The sequence below is a fragment of the Schistocerca gregaria genome, chromosome 1 (assembly GCF_023897955.1).
Source record: "Schistocerca gregaria isolate iqSchGreg1 chromosome 1, iqSchGreg1.2, whole genome shotgun sequence".
Classification (NCBI taxonomy): Eukaryota; Metazoa; Arthropoda; class Insecta; order Orthoptera; family Acrididae; genus Schistocerca; species Schistocerca gregaria.
Genome location: NC_064920.1, coordinates 431,452,400 through 431,472,469, shown reverse-complemented (window position 1 = coordinate 431,472,469; position 20,070 = coordinate 431,452,400). Strand labels below are relative to the sequence as shown.

At 42.1% G+C, this 20,070-nt stretch overlaps 1 protein-coding gene across 1 annotated transcript in view; it reads left to right on the top strand.

The window, feature by feature from the left end:
- The window catches only part of LOC126351408 (platelet glycoprotein V-like), a 52,778-nt gene that overhangs the window by 30,628 nt on the left and 2,080 nt on the right, over window positions 1–20,070 (top strand). The window contains exon 3 of the mRNA XM_050002604.1: window positions 12,305–12,661. Within this exon, the coding sequence (XP_049858561.1) occupies window positions 12,305–12,661 (357 nt within the window). The remainder of the gene's footprint in view (window positions 1–12,304; window positions 12,662–20,070) is intronic.

Below are 20,070 nucleotides of genomic sequence, written 5' to 3'. Positions count from 1 at the left end.
TTATACCAGTGTTCTTCTCTCGGCAAGAAATGCTCTCTTTGCCAGTACTAGTCTACTTTTGATGTCCTCCTTGCTCCGTCCATCTTGGATTATTTGACTTCCAAGACATCAGAATTCCTTAATTTCATCCACTTTGTAATCACCAAATTTGATGTGAATTTTCTCGCTGTTTGCGTTACTGCTACTGCTCGTTACCTTTCTGTTTTTCCGAGTTAGCCTCATTTGATATTCTGCACTCCTTGCTCTGTACGTTTCATTCAACACATCCTGTAATGCTTCTACACTTTCACTGAGGATAGCTGTGTCGTCAGCAAATCTCCGTACTGATGTTCTCTTACCTTGAATTTTAATCAAATAGACTGAACAGTAGGAGCGAAAGGCAACATCTCTGTATTACACTCGGTTTCTTCGGAGCACTTCGTTCTTTTCGTCCAGCATTATTTTTCCCTCTTCGTTGTTGTGCATGTTGTATGTCAGAATGAAAAATGTTTCTGTCATATGACAACTAAGGTGAATATGACCTGCGCAGATTTAGGGATGTAAAAGAAATGAACTAGCTTTTAGACATTTGGCAACTTCAAAGACATTTAAAGTAGACCATTTTGACATCTTCGTGCTATTTTACGATTTGGTATGTAATATAATACTTTGCGCTAAGTAACGTAGTACACGATATCATGTTGTTTAACATCACACATCCATCATCTCATCCAACATGACACTTCCCATGTTGTGCAATATGACAAAAAAACCTACATCACTCTCCTGGGGTACTTATTATAAAGGGTGTTCCACTGATCATGACCGGGCAAAATACCTCATGAAATAAGCGTCAAACGAAGAAACTACAACGAAACTTGTCTAGCTTGAAGGGGGAAACCAGATGGCGCGATCGTTGGCCTGCTAGGTGGCGCTACCATACATCAAACGGATATCAACTGCGTTTTTTTTAAAGTGGAAACCCTTATTTTTTATTACGGTTTCATGTAGTACGTAAATAAATATGAATGTTTTAGTTTGACCAATTATTTCGCTTTGTGATAGATGGCACTGTAATAGTCACAAACATATGGCTCACAATTTTAGACGAACAGTTGGTAAGAGGTAGATTTTTTAAACTGAAATACAGAACGTAGATACGTTTGAAAATTTTATTTCGATTGTTCCAATGTCATACATGTACCTTTGTGAACTTATAATTTCTGAGAACGCATGCTGTTACAGCGTGATTACCTGTAAATACCACATTAAAGCAATAAATGCTGAAAATGATGTCCGTCAACCTCAATGCATTTGGCAATACGCGTAACAACATTCCTCTCAACAGCGAGTAGTTCGCCTTCCATAATGTCCCCACATGCATTGACAATACGCTGACGCATGTTATCAGGCGTTGTCGGTGTATCAAGATAGCAAATATCCTTCAACTTTCCCCACAGGAAGGAATCCGGGGACGTCAGATCCGGTGAACGTACGGGCCATGGTATGGTGCTTCGACGAACAATCCACCTGTCATGAAGTATGCTAATCAATACCGCTTCAACCGCACGCGAGCTGTGTGCCGGACATACATCATGTTGGAAGTACATCGCCATTCTGTCATGCACTGAAACATCTAGTAGTAACATCGGTAGAACATTACGAGGAAAATCAGCAAACATCGCACCATTTAGAATGCCATCGATGAAATGGGGGCCAATTATGCTTCCTCCCATAATGACGCACCATACATTAACCCGCCAAGTTGATGATGTTCCACTTGTTGCAGCCATCGTGGATTTTCCGTTTCCCAATAGTGCATATTTGCCCGGTTTACGTTACCGCTGTTGGTGAATGACGCTTTGTCGTTAAATAGAACGCGAACAAAAAAGTCTGTCATCGTCCCGTAAGTTCTCTTGTGCCCAGTGGCAGAACTGAAGACAACGTTCAAAGTCGTCGCCATAGAAGTCCTGGTGGATAGAAATCTAGTTCGGGTGCAATCGATGTTGATGTAACATTCTCAACACCGACGTTTTTGTGATTCCAGATTTTCTCGCAAATTTTCTGCTACTGATATGAGGATTAGCCCTGACAGCAACTAAAACACCTACTTGGGCATCATCATTTGTTGCAGGTCGTAGTTGACGCTTCACATGTGACTGAACACTTCCTATTTCCTTAAATAACGTAACTATCCGGCGAACGCTCCGGACACTTGGATGATGTCGTCCAGGATACCGAGCAGCATACATAGCACACGCCCGTTGTGCATTTTGATCACAATATCCATACATAAACACGATATCGACCTTTTCCGCAATTGGTAAACGCTCCATATTAACACGGGTAATGTATCACGAAGCAAACACCGTCCGCACTGGCGGAATGTTACGTGATACCACGTACTGATACGTTTATGACTATTACAGTGGCATGTATCACAAAGCAAAAAAAGTGGTGCAGCTAAAACATTGATATTTCTTTACGTACTACACGAATATGTATAAAAAAAAATGGGGGTTCCTATTGAAAGAAATGTAGTTGATGTCCGTTTGACCTATGGCAACGCCTTTTAGCGGACCAACCATAGCGCCACCTGGTTTCCCCCTTCAAGCTGGACGGGTTTCGTTGTTTGTAGTTTTTTCGTTTGACGCTTATTTCGTGAGATTTTGGCCCGGTCACTATCAATGGACCACCCTGTATATGTAAAACCACTCTCGGCCACTTACTGTTGTAGCAACATCCCACTTTCTATAAGCCCATTGATTTGCTTGTTTATTCTTACATTCCCCACAGACGGCCTGTGTGGCCGTGCGGTTCTAGGCGCTTCAGTCTGGAACCGCGTGAGCGCTACGGTCGCAGGTTCGAATCCTGCCTCGGGCATGGATGTGTGTGGTGTGCTTGGGTTAGTTAGGTTTAAGTAGTTCTAAGTTCTAGTGGACTGATGACCACATATGTCAAGTCCCATAGTGGTGAGAGCCATTCCCCACAATACATGAAACAGTGTAGGTTTTGGGTAGAAATAGTCCCACGGGGAATAAATCTACCCCCCCCCCCCCCGCAGTACCAAACAATGAAAGATAGGTTTTATTATCCTCTCAGGAACAAATCACCCCCTGAAATTTTATATTCCCAGAAAAACAATTTTTTGCTGTTAGATGTATTTTCTTCAGCCATACGTTATTGTATGGTGTTCATTATATCTGGTGAATATTCTGGAGTTAGGCCACTGGATCAGGGAGTTCAGTGCATGAATTACAACATGCAGGATTGCCAAATTTCCGCTGGGGAAGTAGGGTTAAACCGTAAAAAATCGCGAATATGTCAAGATGTTTTGATTTAAATTTCATCGAAGCTGGCAGATAGTTCCCCCTTTGTTATGACAGGAGATTTTTATTGTCTTTCGAACCAATGAATAAAGTTTTCACATAACAACAGGATGACCGTTAATTACACGCTTTTGTGTACTTTCTTTCACAGTTTCAACCGATTCGTACAAGTTTGAAACAGAAATGCTGCGCGTAAGAAAACTGGAAGTAAACTCGTTTTTTGCAAGTAAAACCGTAATGAACCTAGATTTTATGAGAGCGAGCTTTCAGTTATGTCGCAAGAATATTTTTTTTACGTAGCTCATCCAGTTTAAACTGTTTCCGTTCATTAAGTTCGCGTAAGAACGAATTTCACGTTCTGCATTTAGCCGTAATTTAACATCGTATCTCGGCAACGGATAAGGATCTACGAATGAAAAAAAAAATCTGTTTCACTTTATCCTTTTATCTACCTGCGCGCTGTTTGAATCGATTCAGATGAGTTTAAAGCACAGACGTGAGGCGCTTCACAATCCTCCGAGAAAAATATGTTTTGTGCTCAGACAGTTAAAATTGTTCTTAGAGCAAGGTTAGATACATCCGTGGACCAATTTTAAACCATCAGTATTGCTCCAGTTCTGAGTTATTTAGGGGTGGTTCTTTTTGCACGTAAAATCAGAACAGTGCACATACAATTAAAGTCATAAGATGAGTATTAATTTCAGCCAAATTAAAATCTTTCTCAAAAGGAGTACATCTAGCCGCACAGTTTGCCAGGGCCCAGGTTTTCTTTCAAACCCTCCTTAAAATACAGTTACCAAGCTACAGTAAGAGAAATGTTCGAATGGCTATGCAAATGGCTGTTGGTACAAGCTAAACCAAAATCCTTTTACTGGTTGATCTTAGCTCAACTATGTTTTTATAAGTGGCCTTTTCATACTTCCTTGCTATGACAATTACCCGTCTTTTCCTATAGCTTACTGGTACTTTTCTCAGAATTTCAAACATACTGAAAATTTTACTTTGACGAACGCTTTTTCTACGTCAGCAAATCCTGTCAAAGTGTCTCGTTTTCTCTTCTATTCCTTCCATTATCAACCGCGACGTCATAATTGTCTCTCTGGTGACCTTACCTTTCCTAAATGCAAACTGTTCCTTATCTAACAGATTCTCAATTTTTCTTCTTGTCAGCAACTTAGATAAATGAAGTTTTAAGCTGGCAATGCGACAGTTCTCGTACTTGTCCTTATCGACACTCGACTGTACATGGGTCAACGTGCAGTCTTGAGTCACCTCGTTGAAAGATGTCATAGGTATCTCAAAGACAGGCGGTATCGACCATATTAACACTTCTGAATTGCGTGTAAACGCAGGAGGCAATGGTGTTGTGTGTCAAATGGTACCTTACCGTAGCACCAGGCCTTCGGTCTGTAAGAGGATGGAGGGTGCTGTCTGGAACATTCGTTCTCCTCGGAGCGTCCACACACAATTACGGACGTCCATTTTGGTGCCGTACGATGAATCGGGACAAATCTGATGAAGAAATCCTGGTATCACTCGTGCGTCCACTTTCGCACTCTTGTCGGCACACTTGTTTTGTCTACCACGTCAAAACACACCAGCAACAACTGTTGCTGAGTTGAGTGACAGGGTGGTTAAGAAGTCATAGCACTTTCCTTGTCAAAAACTTACTTGCTGGAAATAAACCCCATTTCTGACTGAAGGAACGCGACGTGGCTGAAAGAATAACATCTGTCCCCTCGGGGCTAGTGGCGTTGAGTATGGCATTCCTGAACCCATTGATTCCATAATCGAATTACAGCCGTGAGATCTAGACCAACACAAGCAGCAATATCGCGAAACGTTAAACTGCTGTCTCCTTATCCTATCGCTGTGTAATTCCGACATGTGCTAGTAGAAGTTCCCCCAACTCGCAACCGAGGAATAACGCAAGACAATCATTGTTAACCGCCCACGTTTATTAAGAGTTTTAAAAGTGCACCAACACTGAGATGCCACTGCGTAATTTTTCCTTACCAGTAGAGTAGAGGTAACGTTAATTTATACATACACTGCATAACAGAATTAAAGGATCACGATTTCGGAACCTTCCAATTGTCCCCCATTCCAACGCATGTTTGAAAGTTGTGGTAATGATGCCAACAACTTCCCTCTGTAATGGTGCAACAGCGTCTCGCCCTGCGACGTCACACTCGGGCTCGATGACGCTTCAAGTAGCGAGGTGTGCAGGAAAAAGAACAGAGCTCAGAACGTGTTACGTGTAAAATATGCTAGTGCTGTCACACTGGCACAAAATGTCTCTACATTTCTACGCAACGCCGCCGTGGACGCGTCATACATTACGAAGGTCGGCACAATCCGTCTTACCCAAGCTTCACCCCTTCTTTTGACGCCTCTGGTGTGGAGGTCTGAACCACGACGCCGAGCGTTGACCTCACACGGTATTCTCATGAGGTACCTCAGCAATATTCTTCAGTCTAAAGGGCTCATGGTGGGATTAAGGGCGTCAGTGAAACCACCCTTTACATTGTGACGTTGATTTCCACACATATCTCTATCGTAAACGACAGTTCGCAGTGTGATGAGCAAAACAACGACGTCCTTCACACTGCTGACACCTCCTGGGCGATTCAACCCTTCTCGATGATCGTTTTTTGACTACAACCACATTGAATGTGAACTTAGCCCTTTGGATCGCAGTTGGATCGCAATTTTTCCTCTGGTATAGATGGTGGACCCGCTAGGGACCGCTCAAAATCATTCAACGAAATTTGAACGTGATATGAAGCAGCAAAAGATGCTTATGATTTTTCGGTGCACCAGTTTCATGCCCTGCTGTTATGTCATCACACAGCTGTGAATAAAGCGGCAAAGTGTCCCCCTGTGACCGCACCCCCCGCCCCCCCCCCCCCCCCACTCTTTCACCCCTAGTTGGGGAAGACCCTCTTTGGCACCAGCCCACGTTTATTAAGAATTTTAAAGGTGCACCTTTACAGAAGAAACCTGAAAAATACTCCTAGGTTACTACAAGCAGGCTATTAGCCTCAGAGGTGTGTCAACTTGTTGTCTACTTGCTGGCATCTTGAGCTACTTCCCAGGTTTTCTAATGAAGACACCAGGGGTTTCCCGAACTAGATAGTATCAGACTCTTTGCCGTTTTATTCACACATCTGTCAATATTGCACCCTCTGTGATCACACCACAGGAGGTCATGTAAGCTCTGTGATCACACCACAGGAGGCCATGTAAGAGACGCAGTGAAGCAGCATAAGGCATAATTTTCGTCGGTCCCTTGTGGTTCCGCCCTATACATCAGCTCAAAAATTGCGATTGCACTGGACTCCAAAGCGGAGAGATCACGTCCAATGGGGCTGCTGCTCCGTAATGTGCGTTGAGAAGAGTTGAATCTCCGAAGAGGTGCCAACAGTTGCGAAGGTTGTGAAGAGCGTTGTCCTTTTGATCATCGAATTGTAAAATGTTGTCTTCGATCGCGAAACTTGTGCTAATCAACGTTCCGTTCGCTCATGGCAGCTGAGAGGTCAGTGCGAAGGAATGTCATACCTAACAGCTCGGATTCGATTCCCGGCTGGGTCGGAGATTCTCTCCGCTCAGGGCCTGGGTGTTGTCCTTATTGTCATCCTTTCATTCCCATCGAAACGTAAGTCGCAGAAGTGGCGTCAACGCGAAAGAATTGCACCAGGCGAACGGTCTCCCAGACGGGAGGCCTTAGACACACGGAATTTTATCAACGTTCCAAGGAACGGGGTGGTTTCGTTCATAGCCTGTATGCCGCCCCCTGAAGCTATTTCGTTCTGGTTCTGAGCGGCGTTGTGCTTGAAACGTTTTCCTCAGCCACGCATAAGAAAACGGCGTGATTTCAACGCCGGGAGTCTCGGCTATGACTTCCATGGCAAATGCGTCAAAGGAAGGTGTGTAACGTGCGCAAGATGGATTGCTCCTGTCATGTGACACATTCACAGTGGCGTTGGGCACTATTGTGGTGAAATACGATGCCAATTGGAAATCCTTAATCTGCTTTATACGTCACATGAAGTTCTGAGTTCTGGCCTTTCTACCGCATGTGCCGACACCGGGCTATTAGAAGCAGTGTCGAGCCCGAGGGTGGCCTTACAGGCAAATTTCAAACTTATCTTTCGGAATGGGAGAAAATTGCAGGGTTCCAAAAAAGTCATCTGTTGTGGTTGGCAGGAGAGCCAACACCGTTTCTACAGGAGGCCGAAATGCACGCTTTTTAGCTTACGCAGGCTGGCGTGCGGTCTGGAACATGACAAGGGAATTAGAATTGAGAAAAACGGACGTAGCTGATGGAATACTTAACTTTAATCCATTAATGACCAACGTCGCTCTTGACGGTACGTGATTTACAACATCCATAGAAACTGATCATGGCGCCTTGCTAGGTTGTAGCAAATAACGTAGCTGAAGGCTATGCTAACTAACGTTTCGGCAAATGAGAGAGTATTTAGTCAGTGAACCGTCGCTAGCAAAGTCGGCTGTACAATTGGGGCGAGTGCTAGGAAGTCTCTCTAGACCTGCCGTGTGGCGGCACTCGGTCTGCAAACATTGATAGTGGCGACACGCAGGTCAGACGTATACTAACGGACCGCGGCCGATTTAAAGGCTACCACCTAGCAAGTGTGGTGTCTGGCGGTGACACCACATCATCGTCTAGTTCTGTTGCAGGGTGATCCTTTAAATTCGTTTGGCTTCCTGGCTTCCTGAACAGGATATCCTACTGCGTAATACATTACATACATCTCTGCAACGTACTATAATGAGTATTTTTAGATCTTAGACAGTCAGTCGTGAACAGTAATCGGTGTTAATCCCCAACCTCCGGACAAGAGAGGAGACTATTTATGATTTTCAAAGTTCGGTCTCACAAACGTCAATTTGGTAAGCAGTCGTTTGTTAAGAGCCATTAGGAGTCTGCAGACACTTTTCGCTCGAACATTGCTCATTCATTACCACACACGTAGTGAAATGTCGATTTCCGACCGTTGGTGACCGATCTGAAAATATTTTGTTAAGCATCCTCAACGCCTCACAAAAATGGTTCTGTATTTATTTAAATTTAGGGCTAATATCAACAAATAAAGCTACTGGAGAACACGAAGTATAGGTATGTAACTTCATAGCATGGCGTAAATTTTTGGTAGACATTGTACTAACTCTAACTCAGCAATTTCACATAATACACTATTTAACAACATAAATGACAAATTGATAGTTTACTACTAACAAAGTAGTGATAGTGAGAACAGGAAATTACTAAAGTAGTAATTATGGTCATTCAAAGAAATCCTTATTTGAAACACTGACATCTTCTAAGTATTGCTTTATTTGCTTATGATTGTAGGGCTGAAACAATTTTTTACAGACACAGGAACCTTCAGTTTAGCACCCACTATGTGCAAATGGTCCTTACCTGTGACGTGACCATTACATGCCAAAATAGTTAAAGAACATCTCTGCTTAAAAAGATTTTATGATCGGTAATAAAGTTCGTAATTTTTGAGAAAACATTCACTGTAAGTAATTCACTACAGAATATCATATCCAACCTGTGATCGTTTACAGATAGGGGTGCGTAGGTGACGTTTCCTGTACCTGTGTATGAACGTGTGATCCTTTGCTCTAACTTTTCTGACAGTTGGCAAAGTAAATGTTGAATGCAGACTGAATATAGCTCGTTCTAGGCAACAGTTTCTACCATAGATATAATTTTTATAACCAACAACAGGCTGCATGTGTAGTGTAGTAGAAAAAGTAGTTTACTTTTGTTACCAGATTTTGGTACATGTCATCAGTAACATGAGTGATGTCAAAGATTAATATACCCATTTTTATGTAAGCTATTAGGCTGTTTACAAAGCTGTAAATTCCCAGCCCCGTAATATATGTAATCACATCATATACAGGCCGCCTGTAAACTTATTTGTTTGACTCCATTTCTATAAAACTGAGATTAATTATCCATGAAACACGGCATTCACTAACAAATAGCTAATCATTTTGAAGAAACATAAGCTACTGAACAAACCTTTATCTATTTAAGTGGTTATCATGACTATGAAGTTCACATTTAATCTTGCACTCTTAATTCCTTTAATGTTCACATAGCATTCTTCAGTTATCAGCGATATTAGTTCCTATAACATGTTACAAGGATATCATATTACAGTATGTTTAATGAAAGTACATGTAGCTCTACTGCACTGATCTAAATACACTGATATATAGATCATAGCACTTGCAGCTGACTCTAAATCATTGTGCAACATTTAATATAATATTCGTGTAAGCATTATTCTAATTACCAAGACTGACGTTCCAGGCATTGTTTATTTTCACACTTGGTCTAAACACATGTTTACCACCAAAATATGTCACATCCATCAATATATATTACGACCAGGTCGAAGTAATTATTATCAGTAACACAAGATTTCTGGAATTTCTCATAATATATTGTTTGTAAGCGACTGAATGGAGCCTACTGGAGTCCTTTTACCACCTTCATTTGAGATAAATTGTTCTCTCTCACTCTCTCTGAGAAATCCACAAAGTAACCTCAATGTCGTGTGATGTCACAAGATAATATCTCTGGCTGAAGAAACCTCTCTACAACAATGTCTTCTTGAAGCGTTTCGACCAGATATGTCGGGCACTAGCAGGGCTTTTCGTTGTCTTCGGCAGACCGTAGAATTGCTCTTAAGCAAGTAGTGATGGTACCTCGATGGTACCTACGTTCTACCTGCCCTCGTTTCAGCTCTCCTGTACCGAAAAAGACAGACATACTCTCTACGTTGCTTGGAATAAAGACATAATGCCGGTAAATTATAAGGTCCACAGTATTAAACTGTAAAGTTCACAATTACATCTTTAGTTTCACTTGCACACATATTTTTCTAAATCATATCAACCTGTAATCCGCTGATCGGTACTAGGCACAGTTCAGAGCCTAAATCGAGTTAACATTTAAGTTTACGTAAATTACTGTTTGGAAAATAAGGATGTAAGGTAACGTTTGTTGCTCGCGCTTAGGTGGTATTTTTGTATACTCTGTTCGCCGCGCTCATTTCTGACACGGCAGGCAGCACACAAATTATATTAGACTCAACCGAAAGGGGCTTTTCAAATATTGCAGTTCACGCTGAAGTTCACTTTTCCAGTTCTATAAACGAGCTATCTTAAAGTTTTTTTGAGACTTCTGTTGCTTTCATAGGGCTTCTATATTTTTTCTGTCATAAATATATGTTAGAGTAACATCTCATTTTATTATACATACATATCTCGTTAGTTAAAATCGCTATGATTTTTTCCATGGAACCGTGATTAGGATTTATGTTCGGAAGTACCTCCGGTATTATTCATGTATTTTTCATAATTCGATTAACACTGTAATTTGGTACATCGTAATTAATTATTATGTTGGATACAATGCTTTATTTTCTCCCTTCTCTTATGTCTAGATACATGATAATCTACAGCGTTTTACTGGCTTTTAGGTCAACATTTACATTTATTGTAAAATTTAGAGAAGTATTAAAGAAAATTCCACCAAACACTCTACACTAAAAATTTGTATCTAAATACGTACCTGCACGTCCTCCAAATTTATTCTTCATATCTTTTTTCCCTGCCACCTCTAAAAATTACGAAAAGTCTAAAGTGCTTATTCATTTTATTTCAAGCTTAATGTTTCTTACATTTGCATTATTCTACACTGTTCTATGGACGAATTATTATATTCTAACAATATTTAAATTCGGTTCTTTAGCCGTGTATTGGCACTCAAGGCATCGCAAAACTATACATGTGGCCAGAAACAATTTGAAAAGCTTGTAGGGGTGTTGCAAGGTAGGTTGTGGTGAGACGCAATTGTTAAGAAAAATTCGATAGGTTGTGCATTTTCCGAGTTAATTAGCATTGAATTTAGCCAATCAGGCCGTTGCGCTCGCAAATTCAAGAGGCCTACCAGACAAAATTAGTATAGTTGTTCTCATAGAGTACATGGTAGCGCACGAGCCGGCTCAGCGTCTGACTCGCGTTTGATCCTTACGGTCCGTCTCATGTCCAATTTTTGTATCTCTCCCTTGTTCGGTTCTAGAAAATCTATTGAAGAACACTTTTGGAAACACCGTCTTCGGCGAGGATCTTGAATTTTCGCTTGAAGACCTATGTTCAATGCTAATTAACTCGAAAAAGGCGAAATGTATCGAATTTTTTGCTGAACTATTATTTCTCAACAAAAAGTACCTTGCAGCAATATTATAAGCTTTCCAGACTGTTTATGTTCACCCTGTACGTATTTGCAATGCCTTGTCTTCCGATAAACGGCTAAGAAGCTCTCTATACGACGTTGAGACTGGGTGGCCAAAGTAGGGGACCTTGCTACAACTAGCTCGCCACACTTACTATGCAGCCAAAAATCTCCCACAGAGAGAGAGAGAGAGAGAGAGAGAGAGAGAGAGAGAGAGAGAGAGAGAGAATTGCCTACGACACTGACTCATTCATTAGGTCCGAACTCTCCAGTGTAACTAAACATTATGATTAAATTTTAAGCTGCATTTTGTTTTGCTGGAAATGTGTTTCAGAGGGGTTTGCCTGTCTCGTGACACTGTTAATCATGTCCTTAATGACAGATATTGATCGTCACTCCGTTCTTAAAGTCTGTAGTTATTTCCCTAATGAGTATTGCCGTAATTGGAAGGTAAATTTTCTGGTCATTACTTTGCTGTTGAAGTTGTGTAAATTTCCGTCCGGTTTAATCCGTGCTTCGTGCATGTATCTCCACCATGTGCTATGTGCAACAGAAAAAATTCCCCGTATTGTGTAGCTAAAGGTATTCTTCACTAGTCGCTAATCCCATCTTCACCTATATCCAAACGAGTTTCTCATGTTTATGTTGTAGCAGTATTAACACTAACTCAATACAGAGAATTACATTGAATTTTCATTGCTTTTCTCAGGTAGTGGTCCTATCAGGCAACATGCTGTACAGTTTGCCGCGCAGCCTGTTCAAGAAAGTTCCGCACCTGAGAAGACTGGAGCTCACCTCCAACTACCTGTCCACACTGCCCGACGACCTGCTGGCCGGCTGCGGGCAACAAGCCGTCTTGCGCGTCGGTGCGAACCATCTCACCACACTGCCGGCTCCTCTGATCAGCTCCTGCTCCTCAATGGTGGAACTGGACGCCTCTTCTAATGAGATGAGGGTTCTCCCAGTTGACGTGGTGGCGGCCATCGGCCAACTATCTCATCTCGACACTTTGCGGCTGCACGACAACCCTTGGCAGTGTGACTGCACTCTTTCTCCACTGGCAGAGGTGAGCCAACAACTTTACCTCTCTTTCTTCATTCCCTTGATCTATTTCATGACGTCCTTTGACAGCGTATACTCATTATCGTAAATCGGATGTTTCCTTCGGATACCTGATACCACAAAACACGTGATTTTAAAAAGATTTCTAAACATTTGAAATTGGGTAGTTGAGTCAAGGTAAAGAAGAGTTGCATAATCTGCTGAACGGAATGAACAGCCTAATGAGTATCGAGTATGGATTGAGAGCAAATCTAAGAAAGACGAAGGTAATGAAAAGTAGTAGAAATCAGAACAGCGAGAAGCTTAACATCATCATTGATGGTCACAAAGTAGGTAAAGTTAAGGAATTCTGCTACCTAGGCAGGAGGACATCAAAAGTGGACTAGCAATGAGAATGTAACTCTGGAGTACAGCACTGTATGGTAGTGAAACATGGACTGTGTGAAAACCCGAAAAGAACAGTATCGAAGCATTTGAGATGTGGTGCTGCAGAGGATGTTTAAAATTAGGTGGACTGATAAGGTAAGGAGTCGGAGAAGAAAGGAATATGTGGAAAACACTACTAATATGGAGAAGGGGCAGGATAATAAATCACCTGTTAAAACATGAGGGAATGACTTCCATGGTAGTAGAGGGAGCTGTAGCTGGCAATAACTGTAGAAGAAGGTGGAGATTGGAATACATCCAGAAAATAGTTGAGGACGTAGGTTGCAAGTGCTACTCTGAGATGAAGAGGTTACCACAGGAGAGGATTTCGTGGCGGGTCGCATCAAACCAGTCAGAAGACTGATGACAAAAAAAAGTACGAATTATTTTTTAAAAAAAGAGAACTAAATCACTTTCAAAACATTATGCCAATAATATTCGGAGGGATTACGGCGTAGGCAGGTCCAACTGATAATAGACTGCAGTTATACTATTTTCCAAGAATATTGTAATACCTTAGTTTTTATTCTCCATGTTGTATTTCACATTTTACGTTACGTTAAGAATTCTTTGCTAAATTCAAAAATTTCCGAGAATCATTAATTCTTGACCAAATGAGAACAAAAATAGTTTTTATTGAAAGTTGTTATTTGTGATTCTTTACGAAAAAATTAAAAAAAATTAATCTTACAGGTTAAAAAAACTTTCAGAACAAGAATGGCTCTCGGCATGACTGTGGATCTCAAGCGTGGGCACGACATGAACCAATTTGTACAGATTCAGAACGTTGTCCTAGGTGCAACTCAACTTAGTCCAGCTCTAAACAAGGAAAAGCTGATTAATATTAGATAGAATGGCAGAACAATAATACTAACCCTCACAGAAAGCAACTTGCAACGGACGCAACTCACTTGACTTGCACATTAATGACTTATCAAGTGAAACCACTCAAGTTAATAAGTCACTAAATAAAATATACATTAACTCTGCTAAAACTACCCCGAGGTCTTTCCTTTGTTTGACCAATATCCCGATAGCTCGTAGCCAATCAGTGCCACCTAATAACATGCTAATGTTACATTTCGTTCATGGGGGGCACGCATTTGTTGAATTCAGATGTCGTACCAGCATTTAAATTCGAAAATAAAACACAATATATCACTCTTACAGCCCACCGTATATTCCAAAATTGGTGATGAAGTAAATTTCCAAACGCATGTAGCAAGGTAGCTACACAATAAGAATATAATTTCGGTCAACATCCGTTATTGGAAGTGCATTGCCCTCACAGATCACATAAGAGAAACAGAGTGCCATCACAGTACAGTAACTCCTAACTCAGTGCTGTCAAACACACAACTCTCCCCGCATTTCATGAACAACTACCACTGTCCGTAGTGTTCATTCTTGTTCTCCCACATGTAACTTTTTCACAGCAACAGAGAACTCAGAGGTGCACTTTCTCAGCGACGTCAGCTAGTGGTTTGTATAACAGCTGTCCCTCCCTCACAGGCCGTCCCTTCTGTTTGCGCCACAGCTGTGACCCATTCGAGTCGGTCACTACTTAACCTGCGCGCGCAGCACTGATACGGGGCTCGGCGTACCGACCATTTCCGGTAGGGGGCGCTGTACGAACTTACCTCAAATGATCGATCAGGCAGCTGATTCAAAAGATGTGGGTAATCCTAACAGCAGTTACGGTGGTTTTACGTGGGCTGTCGACTGGATTACATGTGACCCAAGTTATAACTACCAGAGACATCTATAAATTTGTTTCGTCACCTGAACCACAGCCAAGTCATTAAAAATGAAGCGAATTAACAGCCTGAAAATCGAAAGGGTCACCGCCGAACTATGTATGAAGGTAGTGGAACGCTGGGTAATGTGGCCAGCCTATAGAAAATGTTGTTCTCCTCAGACATCATGTCACCATTATGCATATGAAACATAACTGTATAAAGTGTATAAATACTATAAATTAAAATAATTGTATTAGTATTCAATTCTTCCTTTTGTAGTAGAAAATTTATCTTAAGCAGAAGTCTGCAAAGTGGCCACATCGCCCTGTAGGTAGGGCTATGTGATGATACAAAAAAAAGGAAAAGGACTGAATCTGACAAACTGCCTATTGGCGTCTGTCTCGGGTTCTTTGGCCGACATTCATTTAATGATTTTACTGACGTTTCGCCAGCAAGAGTGGCTGGCATTGTCAAAGCTTCACCTTCCATTGCCGGTGGTGAACTGGAGCCGAGCTCGCGGCTGCAGACTATATGTACCTGGCGCGCCAACGTCCGAGGGCTTCTCCGCGGTCATTTCCGGTGCCGATCTCCTCTTGCTACCTGCGACGGTCGTTCGCTGCGGGTACGGCAAGGCAGGATCTCTTTACCTTAATGCTTTCCTCTTTCTTGTTGAAGCTGTTCGCGTGCTTTTGTATTTATATAGCTTCTCTGAACAAGCCCGTATGATAGTGCTTCTCTACAGCCAGAACTTTCGTGTCGGCGTATTTTATTACGTGGTCGGTCTCACTCAGTGCGTGCTCTGCCGACACAACCTTTTCCGTGGAATGACTGGACGATCAATCAACACTAGGCTCAAAGAACATAAGCGACATTGCAGGTTGGGGCAAGTGGAGAAATCGTCCGTGGCAGAGCACGCACTGAGTGAAACCGAACACGTAACAAAATTCGCCGACACGGTAGTTCTGGCTGTAGAAAAGCACTATCACACGCGCTTGTGTTACTGGGGACAACAATACACTCACTTCAGACCAAGCTCACTTAGCGTAAATCTATGGCAATTTAATGAAAAAAATAACTGGTGCCATATCCGTAAGCAGTAAACTAGAATTAACATTACGCAGTGATCCTGACCTACATCATCTACAATGGGTCGAAAAAAGGAAACGGTCTCGTACGTGGCCGATTCTTGACTAATTTTTCTTTGGCCAATTTCCAGAAAAATTATGCAGCGATCATTCAAAATTGGATAACACCTAACGCTAAATTTCGGTCGGGGTGCACGGCACTGCCGTTACTTTGCGCCAATTTTGTGTGGCCGTTCCCGGTCAATCTGTGGCATTGTAAAATTATTCCTTCTTGGCTCTTGTACATACCGGGTGATCAAAAAGTCAGTATAAAGTTGAAAACTCAATAAAACACAGAATAATGTAGATAGAGAGGTAAAAATTGACACACACGCTTCGAATGACATGGAGTTTTATTAGAACAAAAAAAAAACAACAAAGTTCACAAAATGTCCGACAGATGGCGGTGGACACCAAAACGTTAGTGACTGCGCATGACAAAAGTGTATAAAAGGAGCTGTAATGAGAGAGAGAATCGGATGCGCCAGCAGTCGCAACATGTTGACGTTTACTTGAAAAGTCGCGTTTGAAGCTGTATTATCAGAATGGGGAATGTGCTAGTTGAGCGTTACGATCCTATCGCCATAGGAAGGGTATTCTGACGGGTATAGGTCCTTTGACAAATGCAGCTGTGGCGAGAATTATTTCGAAGTTCGAATCCACGGGTTGTTTAGACGATAGGTCCCGTAGGGACCGACAGAGCACATGGGGTAAAGCTGCTGCGACAGTTCAGGAAGAAATGGAGACTGTAGCGGGTTCGTCTATGCACGGGAAAGTCAGCGCTCGTGCAGTCGCACGTCGCACCGGCATTCCATACACTACTGATTGGTTGGGACTGAGGCGATTTAGTGAAGCGGAGGGCATTTGCGGTGTGGGCGTTTCAAAAGATGGCGGAAGATGACGATTAGTTGAGTAACGTGTTATGGACCGAGGAAGCTCATTCCACGCTCCGAGGGTCTGTCAACGCCCACAACTGCAGAATTTGGACTACCGAAAATCCTAGAACTGTCGTGGAAACTCCATTGCACGACGAGAAAGTCACGGTAGGGGTTTCTATTTTCCACATCTACCGTTATCGGGCTTTTTTTCTGAGAGGAAATGCTTGATTCTGGTTTTGTAACTGCTACCGTGACGGTTGAGAGGTACGCTGATATGTTACAGAATCGCATCGTTTCCAGTCTTCCTGATAAACGCCTGCTGGAACGTACGATGTTTATGCAGGATGGCGCTCCACCCCATATTGCTAGACGCGTGAAAGATCTCTTGCGCGCGTCGTTTGGTGAGGATCGTGTGCTCAGTCGCCACTTTCGTCACGCTTGGTCTCCCAGTTCCTCAGACCTCAGTCCGTGCGATAATTGGCTTTGGGATTACCTGAAGTCGCAAGTGTATCGTCATCGACCGACATCTCTACGGATGCTGAAAGACAACATCCGACGCCAATGCCTCACCATAACTCCGGACATACTTTAGAGTACTGTTCACAACGTTATTCCACGACTACAGCTTTTGTTGAGGAATGATGGTGGACATATTGAACATTTCCTGTACAGAATATCGTCTTTGCTTTGTCTTACTTTGTTATGCTATGTTATGATGAAGCGGCATCTGTCGGACATTTTTTGAACTTTTGTATATTTTTTTTGTTCTAATAAAACTCCATGTCATTCCAGGCGTGTGTGTCAATTTTACCTCTCCATCTACATTATTCCGTGCTTTATTAAGTTTTCAAATTTATACTGACTTTTTGATCACCCAGTAATCTATATTATTCGTTTATCTCCACAGCTTACCCCTATTATCCTCAAGATTATGAGCATCTTGCACCATTTTACATTGTCCAACGCTTTTTCCAGGTCGACAGTCCCTGTGAATGTGACATAATTTTTCTTCAGCCTTGCTTCCGTTATCAATCTAAACATCAGAACTACACCTCTGATGACTTTACCTGTCCTAAAACTAAGCTGCTCAACGTCTAACATCCAACACTTCTTCAATTTCCTTTTTCATTCTTCTGTGCATCATTGTTATCAGAAACTTGGATGCATGAGCAGTTAAGCTGACCGTGCGACAGTTCTCGCACTTGTCGGCTCTTGAAATCATCGGAAAATGTGCGGATGATCTTTTTCCACCAGCCACACACATTCTATGCAGCACCACTACCCCCAGTGATTTTTGAATTTCTAATGCAATGTTATTTCATTTTCAGTCTTCCAAAGCTATATTATATTCTGTTTTAATACTGTATCCCCTGTCTCTTTCCTAGGGACTCCTGTTTCTTATTCTATCACGTCATCAGGCAAATCCCCTCCCCTCCTTCATTAAGGGCCTCAGTGTACTATCTGCTCTCAGCTTTGCATTTAAATGTGGAATTCCCATTGCGTTACTAATGTTACCACCGTCCCTTTCAGTATCACGGAAGGTTGTTTTGACTTTTATATACGCTTCGGTTAGTCATTACTTTTTTTAATATTTCACGTTCTTCATGTAGCCATTTCACCTTAGCTTCTTGCACTTTCTATCTATTTCAATCCTGAGTGACTTGTATTTCTGTGTTCCTGAATCTCCATGGAAATTTTTGTACTTCGTTCTTTCACTGATTAATTGAAGTATTCCTTCTGTTACACGTACCTACTTCTGTGATTGCCCTTTTCAGGTAATACCGCTCCTACGTTGGGGTTACGTGCAATGAAACTGGCAATTAGTGAACCTGTATTAATATTTAATGACGTAAACATGGAGGTATAGAGTTCTAGAACAACTTAACATAATCCCCGGCTGTAATACTGTAAAGTGGGATGAAGTTACTAGAAAAGACAAGATTTGTAATGTGCACAGCGTGCACTCGAATAAAGGACGAAAGAAGCAAGTTGAACCAAAAGGAAGAATATTTTACATATGGTGGATGACAAAGATGATGATGCTAACCATAATTCTGGGTGCCTTTGAGCCTTAATTTAAGTACATGAGTGGATATTTATCATTTTAAACTTTAAACCTGATGTGACTTCTGAAATTTTCCCGGCGTATTTGTTCTTCTAATAATTTCCGGGTATGCAGCCGGATCCCGTCGACATTCTGCCACGATATTTCGGCCCAGAGACGTCCGGCCATCATCAGGTGAGTACACAACTACTGAAGAGCCCAGGTGCAGTCGCGGTATTTATGCCGATTCTCGCGCACGTGTTGACATGCGCGGCATAGCAGAGTTGTACGTGCTGCCCTCGGTGGTGAAAGTAAAAGATCATCTAGTCATTGAGTATCGAATGACGCTGTCTATTCCGCTGTGAATGTATAATTTTAATAACAGGATTCCAATTTTTATCCAGTTGAAAGCCGTTGTCACGATTTATAAGATTATCGGCAAGACGTATTTCCACTGATTCGTTGATTACGGAATCCCAAAATCCGGAAACCGGAGCTAAAATTTTTGTTCCATTGTATTCCATCGAATGTCCCAATGAAATACAGTGCTCTGCTACTGCCGATTTTGACGGTTGCCGCAGACGGGTGTATCTTTCATGTTCTGTGCATCGTTCATGGACAGTTCTTGTCGTCTGGCATTAATACATCGAGCGCATGTAATATCGGACGATGAAAACCTCCACGCAGAATTAGAACACTTGGAGAAGGTTTTTAAAGAGAATGGCTACACTTCACGCCAAATAAGAAAGGCCATGTGCAACTGTCATAACAAGAAGCAGCGCACTGAGGACGCTGATGACGACTTTAAATCAACTGCGTTTCTTCCATACGCCGGGAATGTGTCGTCGAAAATAGGCCAATTACTGAAGAAGAATAAAATCAAGGTTATCTTCCGTCCACCAGCAAAGAACCGGGCCCTGGTTGGATCCGTTAAAGACGATTTACAACGGAAGAAAGCAGGCGTCTACAAAATTCCTGTGAATGTGGCTCAGCATATATTGGCCAGACGACAAGAACTGTCCATGAACGATGTACAGAACATGAAAGATACACCCGTCTGCGGCAACCGTCAAAATCGGCAGTAGCAGAGCACTGTATTTCATTGGGACATTCAATGGAATACAATGGAACAAAAATTTTAGCTCCGGTTTCCGGATTTTGGGATTCCGTAATCAACGAATCAGTGGAAATACGTCTTGCCG